Below are 14,411 nucleotides of genomic sequence, written 5' to 3'. Positions count from 1 at the left end.
GTCCTCATCATTATTCAGATTATTTTAATTCCGTCTAGTTATAAAGTTTGCAGACGGTTTAAATACCAGGAAAAGGTCACATGGTGGTAATGGAGTACCACAGCAATGTAAGGGAGTGTTAGCTTAGAGATTTTAAATGGTCTCATCCAATGGATTTTTGGTGTTGCGACTGTTGAACAGGAAGACGGGTGAGTCGATGATTAAAACAGAGTAACTGAATGACTGTGGCAAGAAAACCAATAAGACGGAACAACATGACAAGACCAGTGTCGAAAGTACAGATCAGAAAATTGCCTTTGAATTCAAACCTGAATGTACACAAATTATTCAAAATAAACTGTACAACATACAACTTAATGCCCCATTGAGAACCTTAACATGCTGGCACCACCACTGCTGCATGGACATACAGGGTTACTGGTCGTCACCAGCTTGACAAGCGGAGGGCTGTCAAGTCTGGACTACTGCAACGTGAGTCCATAATGGACGCACATTATGGAAAATCCAAAGTACTTTCTGTCAACAGTTTTTATTAGGACCATTTTTTTTTTGTGTTAAAACTTGTTGACTGTGAAAAATGTTCACGGTAAAGTCTGTGGATTATCTTAACCGGGATGTTGTTGGGAAGAGATGGTACTGTTGAATTTTATAAAAAAAATAAAAAATCATTGCTGCAAGAACCACAAACTCCCTTTCTTCATTATATTCAGGCAGAAATGTCAGAGATGAAACATTAAAACCTGACAAAATTAAGCCAAAACTATCTGCATGGCTATAGATACCTGGGAAAGTGCTTGTTTTGTCATTTGAGTGTGCAAACCCTTTAAGCAAAAAAAAAAATACAAGGTCAAAGTTCATCTGCTAATGTCACTATGCTGCTGAGGAATCCAGTAATTAAAGGAGACCAACAACACCTCGTGCTCAGCAGCACAGGATGCCCTCATGGTTTGCAGCGAGCAGCAGTAACCCAGTTTGTTCGCCATCCATCACTGCAGCACAGCAATTTACCCAAACAGCAAAGTGGTGTCAAAAACACTGGCAAGGCACAAACAAGGAAAGTAAATGTCCCCAAACTATAACTGTGGAGGCGGTGAGTGAAGAGATAAACAACTTTTCAAAGCAGGATTACAGTGCCGTATATGTCAAGGCCAGCACGCGTGGGCCTTGTCTCTAAATGTGGCACAACAAATGGTGGAGGGGAGCTAAGCCGGCGCTCACGAGAGACATGCAGTAGCTGCCCAAACGGGCTTGTTAGGGGGCATAGAGGAAACTCATCAGTGCACAAGATCACGGCTGACAGAGAAGCTTGTTAACTGCGGCACGCTAGCCAAGAGGGTGGCTCATTAGGGAGAAGCACCAGTAGCCTACACGGGCCATGCTGGTCTCACCAGATGGCTGCCTGTCTGGCTGATGAAGGACATGGACATCTATCATTAACAAATTCTGTGCAGTATGTGTCTTTGTGCATTAAATCATATAGAAAGAATTCATTCCAGTCATGGTTTGACTTTGTCACGCTTTGATATTTGAAACTTTATATCACTGAGTGCCAGAGTCTTATTCACAGGGGGAAAGGAGCTCCATTTTCAGTTCATCCTGAGCTGTAACAAAGTTTGGTGATGACACCGAGACATGAATCCTGCTGCAACATTGCCCCCTGCTGGCGCTGCTGGCTGGAACACCAGATTAATGGATGCAAGATGCAATCAAAACAGGAATTTTCCTATCACTCCCCACTCAATGGACTCTTCACATGTCGCCAGCCGTCACTATGAATAACAAATTGTTTGCAATCACCCTGTCTCGATAAGTGCAGTGTTCTTCAGCTTGATTATCCCACAAGACAAGTTTCCAGTAAGGACCAATAAATCATTACTCATCATTCACTCAAGGAGAAATACAGGCTGTTAGAGCCACGTCTAAACGATAAGTGGAACTCATTCATTTAGATATTCTTTGCAGGAATGCTTCAACCAAATAGCAGATGATTTATTTGCTAACTAATCTCACATATATGCCACAATTAAAAGTATTGTTGCATGGTATTACTTTGGGTGTTGACTGAGTGGGAATTTATCTGCTGCTGATGTGATTGGAAGATGCTGGAACTTAATTAAAAATCTGTGAATTCTGTTATGAAAAAGCTTATGAGAGTAAAAAAAAAAAAAAAAAAAAACGGAGGATGCAACCAAGCCAGAAAATATTAAAGAAATTTAAGGGTTGATAAACTACTGTGCCTAAAAAGAGCTGGTGCAACAACGTAGCCATGAGGAGTACATCACATTCATTAACTTTACCTTCAGGGTAATTTCACCCAGAAAGATTCATTACATATCTTAAACTGCTTAAATCAAAACTCTGAAAGTGGCACTGATTCCTCTGGCTTTTGGTTGAAGGAAAAAAACTTGCCTGAGTCAGCAAGTCTAAGCTCATCCTCCAGTCTTGTCACTTACAGTTAATTAAATCTTACATTAAGAAACTATAATTAATTATAGGAAAAATAATGTTTCTCGACAAGAAATAGCTGAAGCTGTACTGCATTTAGATTAAGTTGTTCTATATTCTTTCAGGGAATAAAATGTCAAAAATTAGCACTAATTCAAACATACTGTGTATAGAAATCAGTGAAAAAATACATTTTCCTAACTCTTAACTTTGGAATAAATATCAGTTTAAGAATGTAAAAATATTCCATTTGTGTCCTGCAGTCAAAATCCCATTAAAGTAAAAGCACAGAAGTAAAACTAAAACATAAAAAATACTCGCTCTGCAGAATAGTACCCCTTTCAAGTTGCTATACTATTTGACATATATTATCATGTATGATCATTTCTGAATATAAGGAGCATTTGAATATTGCATATGATCAGGACGGAGCAAGTTTGGACCAGTAGACACTGTTTGCTGTTGAATAGTGTGGCCGACTTCATACAGTATGTTTGAAATGTAAATTCTTAATCTTACACTGAAACATGCAAGCTACTGCCTTTGAGAGAAAGAGGCAGAAGTACAACACCGCATAATTACTCCATTATTAGTAAAAGTACTGTATTTAAAGGTCCAACTTTAAAGTACAGACATATAATTAGCAGAAAGTGTTTCAAAAATATAACTACTCATTTTGCAGAAAAGTGGCCCCTGTGACATGACACCAAATTATTACTATTATCATTGCTGCCATAGGCTGCTAGAGGAGCTCCCATGATGCACTGAGCTCCTCTCCTCTCTCTCACTCTCTATGCATCTATATGCCACCATTGTGTCCCCCATTACTTTCTCTTCACTCTTCTGTAGTTTGTGCTTTTTCTGCAGGTATCTCTGACTCCAGAGCTGCATGTTTCTGCTCTGTGATTACTGGCCCCATAAACTTGCCCAGTGTTTATTGTTTATTTCTCTATGCTGTTCTTTTCTCTCTCTGCTCTCCCCTCTTCCCAACCGGTGGAGGCAGACAGCCGCCCCCCTTCGAGCCTGGTTCCGTCTGAGCTTTCTCCCTGTTAAAAGGGAGCTTTTCATTCCAACTAACTGTTGCTCATGTGGGAGTTGTTGAAATCCTCCGTATAATAATGTAAACATCTGTTGTTAGGACCTCACCATGTTAAATGCCCCGAGATAACTTGTGCTGTGATTTTGCAATATATAAATAAATTTGAATACTGATGCGTCAATCTGTAAACAGCTTGAACTGTCGAGATGTAGCTCGTTTTATGTGCTTTAGATTGTATTTGAGTTCACTGGTTCCCATTCTCATTCAAGGTGAATATGAAAGGTTACAAGATCCTTATTGATGTAGCAAATAAATGTAAAAGTTCTGTTACATAAATTTGTTCCAATGTTGGGGGATAATTATTCCTCTCAGCCTCCATCCATCCATTATCTATACCCCCTTTATCCTGAACAGGGGGAGGGGGGCTGCAGCCTATCCCAGCTCACTTTGGGCGAAGGCAGGGTTCACCCAGGACAGGTCGCCAGTCCATCACAGGACCCTCTTTCAGCCTGATATATGACAAAGGGCTCCAACTGCACTCAGTTTTCCTCTGAGGGTCCTGAGAAAATGGAAACAAATACATCAAAAACGTACTTAGGTACTAGTGTTGCATTACTTTTCACCACATACTGGTGGATAAAAAGGGGCAAAATGTATTTTTTTTTTAACCATTTCAAAACCTCGAGAGTTCATGCTGTGAGAAACAAACAGCACAAGCAAGTTACATGTACAAGTGGCTTTTAATTTATGTATTCCACAAACAATCCAAGAACTTCTGAGACCAATGTACAGGAATTATTTTGCCATTTTATTTTTTTTTCTTCACATTATTGCTTTACAGTAAAATGCATTGGTTGGATATGTCCAGTATAGCAAGACAATACATTCATATAAGTTATACAGATGTCCTCAGTAATGTTTTATAGTAACTAACTTTACATTAAATATATTTTTTTAATCATTTATTAATCTTGACAAACAACTCCCACGTCACATTGAGCTCACAGTGCATCAGGTCGCATTCAATCAAGAAATACATACCAATCCTCTCGTGTTAAATTGCCATTTCTAAATGTCCTAAAGTGTGCGCGCTTTTTTTGTACACAGGATTTCCATACAATCTGGATTTATGCAGAGCTACAACAAGTATGGCATTTTTTTTTCCTCTTCCAAAAAAGTGACTTGGTAACAAAGATGCGAGTCAGACAAACCGGTGAGAACGTACGCTGTGCGTCGAGACTACAGGACAAGAGGAGCGGCGTTTAAACCCCTGCTGTGGTGTTTCCACTTGAACCGGGACATGACCACACAGAGTGAACAACAAAAAAAATGTACACAAAAAAAAAAATCTTAACGCTGCACATTCTGAATCAACTCAAGGACAACACATACGGGCCTTCCTCACAATAAAGCATTAAAAAAAAAAAAAAAAAAAGGGTAAAAAAAAAAAAGACGCAATACAAGTTCCACGTAAAGTATTGATGGGGAGGGAGGGGTGTTGTACAAGGAGGTGTGTGGGGGCGGGGGGGGGATTCAGCAGGGGGTGTGGAGACATCGGTAGGCTCCGTGTGGTCACCTCCACCCAATAAACACAGCCGTTTAAAAACCCCGTTCGAGTAGCAGCTTAAGGGGGGTCCGACTTTTTTGAAATTCCTTGAAGTCTGCTCTCATCCAGGTTTTCTTTTAGGGGAAAATGACAAAGTCCCAGAGGGCAGCGGAGGAAAGCCATCCCTTCATCCATCCTGCGTTTCGGCCTGCTGCCCTCCTGCTCCTTCAGCTAGGGTTGGTTGGAGAGTTAATGCCCTTGTGCAAGAGTAGAGAAAGACCAAAAAATAAATAATTTTTTTTTTTAAAAAAGGAGTGTGTGCAGGAGGAGGAATCAGACTTCCCTCAAAGCCACTGCACCGGACACGCCCATCCTTTGCGCCCAGTTCCTCAGTTGCCAGGAAACACATCTGTGAGCTCACACATCAAAAGTACCACTAGACAAACTGACGTCACTACTCCACGGGATCCCCCGTCTTTATATGGCAACCTTGCAGGGGCCGTCCGTCACAGGAATTCTTTACATTGAGATTGCATATACAAGTGCCTGCTGCCGACAGAGTGGCAGAGGAATATTTTTCCAACACTTCAACATTCCCCCCCACACACTTTGTTTTAGTCTCCGCCCCTCACTTGTGGACTCCTCGCAGGCATTTTTGCATGATGTCAAAACGTCTCGATTGCAGTGTAGCTCCTAGCTGCCGATTTTTTTTTTTTTTTTTTTGTAAAGTGGGCGGGGCTGTAATCCGTGGACACGCCCAGAAGCCCTCAGCCTTTTCCTGTGCTATGGAGGAGCTGCGTTTTAATTGTCCCAGCATGCACTGCAGACAGAGGCGGGGGTGTGCTCGTGAAGTTAACAAGGTTCCAGTCCGTTTGAGAGTCCAGAGCCCGGCGTGAGAAAACATAGCGTGGGCCCGCACTGAGCACACGCACATGCACACAATGTTCTCTTGCACACACGCACGCACACACACAGTCGCACGGACACATATACACTGAAAATACACATTCACAGAAGGAAGCACTAGTTGATTCAGAATGAGAGGACGGCTGTTAAAGTGCAATATCTACATGTAACTAAAAAAACCAAGAGACCATCACCATCTCCACCTCCGGGAGTTGTCCATCTCCGAGTTTCCCTGATAACCGACGGCTGTGGTTGCCACCCCTGCTCTGGGTAGAGGGGCTGCAGCAGCCCCTAGTGGCCAGAGGGTGTAACAGCAGACAGTGTTTCAAACCGTCTGGTTTCTTTGCATTTGTTTGAACAACTACCTTCGTGCAGCTGCTGTCTCAAAATGACAAGTCACCTGATGATAAGACCAGATGCATCCAACAGATGTGGAGCTATTTTTTTTTTTTTTTTTTTCTGAAATTGTGCAGAGGGAAAAGTGGAACGACACCATCGCTGAATGACAATAACGCCGGAGCGGAGTCGCCGCCACCAGCCAGACGCCCCTCCGAATGGTCAAATCTCCTTGCAGCTCAAAACAAGAAAAGCATTCCCATGTGCAATTTGTTTCAGTGAAAAACAGGCAATGTCCGATATTTGCAACAAGCTCTCCTCCATATTTCACACTACACAAAACCTTGTTCTGAAAAAAGAAATACAAAAAAAAGTGTTTACAAATTTACATTGTGCAGTGCTGCATATGCATAACACCCTCACAGTCAACTGATCTGGACTGCGATACATCTTGACACCGAGTGTCCTGACAAAAAGGTCTTTTTTTTTTCTCTTTTTTTTTTAAGAAAGCAAAGCAGATTTGATCAAGCAGATGAGGATTAGGAGGAGCATGGGTGGGGGGGAGGGGGGCGGAGGGGGAGAGGGGGCACTAACAGTATCTGCTCCCTGATGCCAAAGGCCATGCCAGGAGAGTCAGGTCCAAGCTGGAGGAGGGGAGCTGCCAAGGACAAGACTAGACCCTCCTCCAGGCGGGGGGAGGGGGAGGAGCGTATTGTTTCTTTGGGTGCTGGGGGAACTTGGGAAATATTTTTAGGAATGACGTCAAGGAGAGTTATCACCATTGTGAGAGTTTTGATTAGAAGCAGGGTTTGTTGCAGGATTGTTCTTCTTGACAGACTCTGGTTTGGTTTTCGTGGAAAAGGCTTTGGAAAACGGTGTGTGGAAATCTACAATGCCAACAGTGAAAACACACCAACAATCAACAGGGGCACTTATGATTCTGGAGGTCCCCGACATCTAAAGGCATGCTAGATGGGTAGAAAGTTAGCAGGCGCACAGAGGAACTAAAGACTTTACTGCAGTAACAGGCAATGCTCCAGATAATGGGCATTAAGGAGTGGCACTGTGTGACGAGGGGGACAAACCAGAGACAATGGAGTTCACTCTTACAGCGTGCTGCCTAGGAAGGAAATTAAGATTCATTATTTGGGATTACAAAGAAGTGAGTGCAAGGGAGGAGAAAAACAGTCTGCAGGTAGGTCCAGTATTGTAGAAGACAAAAAATAAAATAAAAAAAAATAAAAAAATTAATAAAAATAAAATGAGGGGTTGCCATGGGAGCGTTGAGATTTTGGTATTGGAGCCATGCTGCTGTGCTCTAGTCATCAAAGCACATCGGCAGGTTGACAAAAGTGAAGACGTTGTACTCGATCATGATGGAGAAGCAGAGGAAAATGGCGTACAGGATCAAGACGTAGATGCCCAGCTTCACGTCCAGCCGCCACTTGTTCAGGTGGATCCCCAGCACCTGCACACAGACCCGAACACATTTAAAAGGGTGCGGTGCGTTTATGTCTGAACTCTGCGCTTGAGATTGGAGCTTTCGAGAGAACAACAATGATGCAGAAGCCATTTTTGTTTGTTCTGTAACTACGAGGCGTCTCAATTTAACTTGGATGATGATCATTATGCATCCATTATCATCAGAAACGGGGACAGAGAGGTGCGACGCGAGGACGTTGAGAAGAAACTGCTTCCAATCAAGTAACACGGCAGCAAGATGGTCTTCACTTTAGGTTCATCTTGATATGCTTGTTGAAAAGTTATTGTAAATACTGCTGTTTTGATGCCCGTATCCAACTTCTACTTTTTGTTATCAGTGTAATGCACCCACACTTGCATTCACTGATGTTTTGTGGCTATTACGATCAAATCATGGAATCGCATTAAAAGATGTCCATTAGGCTTAAATCAACTGAAAGCCATGACAAAGTATGTTCTTTTTTTATTTCAATCATTTTTTTTTGTCAAAAATAATATCTCTACAAAATGTAGTTTTAATAAATGTATGTGCTTTTAAATTAAAAAGAAAATCACATTTGCCTTAAAAGGCATACAAACAACTCTAAAGCTACAATTCAAATGAAATGTTAATGTGAAATGTTGAATTGAAACAACTGATAAAACAAACTAAAAAAAAACCACTCAAATTGAAGGCTTATTCACATTTAGAGTTTTATATTATTATATTTAGTGAACACTGTGCAGCCGCGCCTCACCATCTCTGATCAGCGGTTAACAATAGCAGCGTTTCAACTTTACTGTTAAAGAAGTTAGAGCTGTATTTTCTGGCATAAGTATTTTCCTGCAGACGAGCTCAGAGGGACACATTTACCTGACTGAAAAAGCATTTTGTACGGATCACATTCTGTTTGTTTACCCTGCCTGTGTGACACCCACGTTTAGTTGACATCTAATTTATAAAAGATGTTTCCAACTTTTTGACTTAATAATTATTGTTTATTTACTCTATGAAGGGTCTCGCATTGCTGTTTGTTTTTGGAAGCAGCAGGACGCTTTTTCACTGGAAAGATCAACATTGTTTACAATGCCGAATTTTAACATTTTAATGAATTAATTACATAACCCGGTTGAGTCACTATTGCATAACCGGGATGAGCATAGCCGAGCAGTGCTGCTGTATATTACTGTAAAAAACATGTACTGTGCACCACAGCAGGACACCAGCTTCTCTTTCTGGAAGCAGTCAGCATGTGGACATCCATTGCTTGCTCACCGTGAGGGCCACGGAGCCCAGCAGAAGCACCACGGAGTACACCAGCCCCCGACTGTTAATCATCACCTGAAAAACACGTGACCGGGAGATCAGCAACTCTTCAATCCCATTAATCAATACCCCACAGGAGGCGTCGCTGGATTTTGCTCGTTTCATGCAGTCAGATGTTCGATAATACAGAAACAATGGAGGTCTGAGTTGTTAAGTAGTCCCTCACCACTGATCCGTAGCTGACACAGATGGTCTGTATCGCCCAGGGAACCCCGAGTCCCACCAGAATATCAAACACGTTACTGCCGATCGTGTTGGACACGGCCATGTCTCCCAAACCTGCAACGCAACAAATCAACGTATTAAAAAAAAACTTTCAGCAACATTTTTCTTCCAGACTTTCAGGTCATATAAACCACTTCATTTCCAACTATTTTGCTGCTCTGCACCTTCTGATATCCACTATGGCCCGAACCCCATTCAGCTGGGAGGGTGGTGACGCAGGCCTCCACTGCGATATCTATAAACAGCTCGGCACTATTTTCTCTTCTTCCTGTGACCTGGAGCTCTTTGTACTCGCACAATTTGTTTCCAAGAGGGCAACCGAGACATCTTTGAATGTCTTTGTCTTTCTAAGTGCAAAACTTAGCATACCTGAATTCATGCCTGTGAGCATATCATGTTTTCTATCTGTAGGTTTTATTGATTATAGCTAATGTCAACTCATTTTGCATGTAAACAGATTAAAATTCATAACTTAATACCTCAAATAACATTAGATGTTCTTCCATATATCAATTTAAAAAAGAAAAAAAAGAAAACGATTCCAGCAACTTCACCTCAAACTACATGTTTATTCTAATGATTTATGCAACCAACTATCAGGAAGAGCCTAAATTTAGAATAATCTAAAGAATAAAAGGGTTGACTTGTGATATAAAAAGTGTAACATGTCACCACAACATCCCCGTCTGGGTCAACACTGAATCCTAAATCTGAAAATGTTCCAGAAGGAAAATAATACCTTGCCGAGCCACAATGAGACTCGCTATGCAGTCGGGGACGCTGGTTCCTGCCGCCAGGAAAGTGATACCCATAATCACATCAGGGATTCCCAGAGTGTAGCCAACTATAGTCACCTGGAAGTATACAGAGAGTGTCAGCGTTGTACAATAGCACAGACTGTGTGTCATCATTTATTCTCTTTCAATGTTCCTTTAAAAGACTTTTTTATTTTTTTATTTTGCAGAACAGAAGAATCTTTAGGGTCTACTTTTAAATTATTCCTTACACATCTTTCGACACTTATTTCTTGTAAATCATGTTGCCAGTGGCAACCACTACTGGCAGAGCTTTATAACAGTTAAACATTGTTAGCGACGTAACCCATTCAAATATAACCAGAATCTCTCTTCTGCTCCCAAAAAGTCACTGCAGCGTCGTCTGTAGTCTCCATTCATTACAGCGGTTTGATTAATTTTTCTCCTTTTAGTCGCTTTTTCCAACCAAGCTAGCTACAACACAAACTGTCGGAGGCGTCCTTGTTAGTGTACCAGATCAGTTCTATAAAACACCCTGCTGAAACTCTTATTTCTCATTATATTCTGATGCCTTTCACTGAAAGTTTTTTTTTACTTTCAGCTACTTCCAGAAAAAGTCTCTAAAGAGGTCTTCAATCTTATATTTAAGGTGTTTGCATTGCTGGATTTGCATCTACACGCAGTGGAGCGAAGAAGTGGTCACTTCGGTAAGGGTACCAATGCAGCAATGTAAAAAATACTGCATTACAGGTATGACAAAGTAACAAGTACATGCATACGAACATTACACTCACCATCCAGACCATGAAGTAGGAGAAGACGGCGATCCAGACAGTGGACAGGATGAAGGTGCCCATGAAGTATTTCTCCCAGCGCGGCTTGGCACAGTTTGGCACGGTCAGGAACAGCAGGAGGAGCAGCGGCCACGACAGCAGCCACTTCAACTTGCTGCCGATACCTCCTGCAATAAACGCACACAGAAAGAAGAGATTGGCATCTTCAGTCTTTCGTGGAGGAAAAAAAAAAAGTTGAATTACTCGTGTGAATTTCTTTATGGCCTTTTCAAACGTCACGTTAAATCATATTTGACGGGGGGGGGGGGGGGAATCATCATCAAACAACAGTAGTTTGCTTAATTTCCTTGTTTTGGTTTAGACCTCATGTCTCATTGAGTGTCGTCACTTATCCAGTTTCCAGTCATTGATTTTTGTGGAGAATCTACGGTTTCAGCTTCTGGATCGTTACCGCAGACATCTTGACCTACTTTAGTGCACAGATGACATTTTACCTTGTTTTTGCTTGACCAGCATTGTATTTTATCTGTGTTCTGCCCTCATCTGCAAATTTCTTGTGGTACACAAAGGCCCCCGTTGCAATGTAACAGGTTGTTCCGTCAGTGAAATGCATGAAAAATCTTTGTTTTCTCTACACTCTCAACATGAGGAGTCTGCAACTGTGTATTATATCCTTTTTTTTTTCCCTGCCGATTGTCTTTTTCCAGCACAGTTAATACCGTTTTGTTAAAATGAGACAAAATAATAAAGCGTTCACAGAAGATACAGTAACTCTGTCCAAACCACGGCTCCATTTGCATTCATTCCCTCTTTGGCTGTAGTCAGACGGATAAACACGTTGCCCCATCTGTCGTTTATCACAAACTCTGAAAGCTTTTTTATTTATTTTTTAAAAAATATTTTGCTAAAGCTTTTATACTGACAGCGCGCTCTTCCCGTTTTGCTGGGTTTGAGTGGGCAGACTGTACACGCAGCACCTTAAACACCAAAAACGTCACCCTGCCGTGTCATTTTATAACCTAATATAACGCAACAACACTTCCACCCACTCGGATGAATCGGTCGGTTTTCATGATACATCTGAATAATCCGATTCAGAGTCTTTTCACATCAGCAGCCGCTGACTGATAAAAAGGGCAGCCTCGCTCCGAGCTGTCAAAGACGATGATCATTAGTTGGTCTGTGAGAAGCCACTGACTAATTTCAGCGAGGACATCAATAACTACCGAAGCAGAAAGAGATTCTCAAGCAGATCGAGCAGAGCTGTCCAACGAAAGAAAAAAAAAAAAAAAAACCTCCTTTGAGCACTAATAACACCTCCAGCTCTTAAAATCAGTACCTACAGGAGGATGTATGGCAGACTTTGAAATACGACTGACATGGCAGGATGGGATCTTTTTTTTTTTTTTACCTCCTGAAGTATCCGTCCGTGTTTGACAAAATTGCACACATTCATCGAGGAAATACATGAAATCACGTACTCGGAACATGAAACGGCGAGATCGTCTCGTTTTCCTCCACCTCGGTGGGTTTGTCCTCGGGCACGTTTCCATTCTCGATTTCAACCTTCCCGTCGATCACTTGCGTCTCCACGCCGTTGGCAGCTTGCACCAACTTCTGGCGCTTTCAGAAAAAAGAAACTAAGTCAAAGAGCATATGAGCAGACAAGCTGCTGCTTTTTTATTTATTTATTTTTTTACTGGATTTTTTTATTTATTTTCTGCAGTCATAAAAGAACACATATGTAAAGTGTCTGAGTGAGATCCAGAAACCCTGCAGGGCTTAAAAAAACACTTCTTGGAAAGTAAACAGCTGAAAATTGCTAACACGCAGCAGTCGCAGCTGAACTGAATTACTGGAGAAACAACGGGCCGCTGTACCTCTGTAATGATGAGGCGACTGGCCATGCGCAGGCGGGTCTTGGGTCCAAAATGGCTGGTGACCATGACGCGGAGGCCAGCCTCTGGAAACCTGTACTTAGAAGGGCTGGCGTTTATGATCTCGTCCACCATCACCACCGAGCCGCGGCTGTAAGCCTTGGTCGGCTTGACTTAAGGGACGGAGGGACACATCACAGAGATGAATACCACACAAGAAAAAAAACTTGCAAATTCAATTACCCATCAATCGCCCCCCCCTTCCCCCCTCCCAGCAGAGCATCACAAAGTGCAAACTTAAACTTTACAAAGACCAAAGTGTGACTTTTTAAAAGGGGGAAGGCACTAAGAGCTGTGGACTGCACCATAAACATCTGCAGTATCATTTTGTAGTCTGTAGTGCTCCGGTCTCGCTTCATGAATATTAATGAACGCTAAAGAGACATTTTATCATCGTGTCAGAGTGAAAGCTGCACCCGGTAACATTTTTTTTTTTTTTTTTTTTTTTTTACAGCACCATACACCACTACCTAAAAATCACAACATGGGCTGGATGTGGACAGTTAAATGTCCCCACAAATCAAAGTCCGAGCGCTAAAACGTCAGCGAAAACATCGGCGCGAAGGTCTCGACAAGAGACACAGATGTTTTTCCCCCTCGTGCTCTGAAAACCCATTCCTCCTTTCACCCCACTCCATCTCCTCCTATGTGACCTGAATTCATGCCGCTGCCTCAGTGTCGCTCGTCATCTCCGAGACGAGGGAAGTGATTCTTGGTTGCTTTGTTTTGATCGAGGAGACGCAGGCGTCGTCTTTCCAGGAAACAGAACTGTAAAGGCATCGTTATGTGCAGGTTTGGCGCAATTTTAAATCACAGTGTCTCAAAACGGTGTGTTCAGTCACATTTAGTCTGCAGCGGATGGAAAGACCAAGAAAATGATCCTGTTAAAACTATCAAGTTTGGTCATTTTAAAATGTTCCAGATCTTCAAAGTCAATTCAGTTTTCCTTCATCTGACAGGATCGTGCTTGGCTCTGCAAAACTTTCTCCATACACGGCATCAAAGATTAACCTGGGAAGTCATGCTAAGACTCCATCAAACTGCATGTAGCTCAGGTACGTGCACACATAGATTTTCCCTTCAAATTTTTTATTTTATTTTTACAGGTACATCCAAGTCTTCTTTCTTGCCTTTTGCTGGCACATAACTGTGTTTCATGGCTTTGTTAAAAAAATTTAAAAAAAACACCTGTAAACTCCTGGAATAATGTAAAGCCACTGTACGAGTGTGTACTCCGTCACCGCAAACTACAAACAAACCTATCGTATACATTTCTCCGCAGCACTACTAGTAATCACCTTCTTCCGCATGGGTATATTTAGGCCACTTCAACCATCATCTAGTTTTAATGAGGTAAATAAACAGTCCCTCTGCTCCTTCCTCTATTAGACTTCATGCTTTCTTCCAAGTTACTTGCTGGGAGAAGCCGAATAGTCGTGGAGGAAAGGAGGAATGGAAAAAAAAAAAAAAAACCTTTGACTCCCCTCATCACTTTGGTAAAAAAGAACCCCACACACACCAGCTGGGCTGGCTAAAGCGATGTTGAGCACAGTTCACATGATTTCTGGGTACTGAACTTCAAATAGCTTTCCCAAATTGCCTGGTGCAGCTTTGAAGTTTGCCTACCAGTTGTGAATATT

At 41.9% G+C, this 14,411-nt stretch overlaps 1 protein-coding gene across 2 annotated transcripts in view; it reads right to left on the bottom strand.

The window, feature by feature from the left end:
• Positions 1–4,271: 4,271 nt before the first annotated feature.
• Positions 4,272–14,411, bottom strand: part of slc24a4b (solute carrier family 24 member 4b) — a 38,559-nt gene continuing 28,419 nt past the window's right edge. The window contains exons 11-17 of one of the 2 annotated variants that reach the window (XM_069708589.1): positions 12,715–12,884; positions 12,316–12,451; positions 10,835–11,001; positions 10,025–10,139; positions 9,227–9,339; positions 9,010–9,075; positions 4,272–7,740 (exon numbers count right to left, since the gene is read on the bottom strand). In XM_069708589.1, coding sequence (XP_069564690.1) covers positions 7,591–7,740; positions 9,010–9,075; positions 9,227–9,339; positions 10,025–10,139; positions 10,835–11,001; positions 12,316–12,451; positions 12,715–12,884 — 917 coding nt within the window. In that variant the 3' untranslated portion in view covers positions 4,272–7,590. Of the gene's footprint in view, positions 7,741–9,009; positions 9,076–9,226; positions 9,340–10,024; positions 10,140–10,834; positions 11,002–12,315; positions 12,458–12,714; positions 12,885–14,411 lie in introns of both variants that reach the window. The other variant, XM_069708588.1, reaches the window with a different exon arrangement.

This window comes from Brachyistius frenatus, unplaced genomic scaffold (genome assembly GCF_029030835.1).
Source record: "Brachyistius frenatus isolate BFR_SWC_R1_liver_20210118 unplaced genomic scaffold, ASM2903083v1 Contig_76, whole genome shotgun sequence".
Lineage (NCBI taxonomy): Eukaryota > Metazoa > Chordata > Actinopteri > Embiotocidae > Brachyistius > Brachyistius frenatus.
This window is presented reverse-complemented; position numbering and strand designations above follow the sequence as displayed.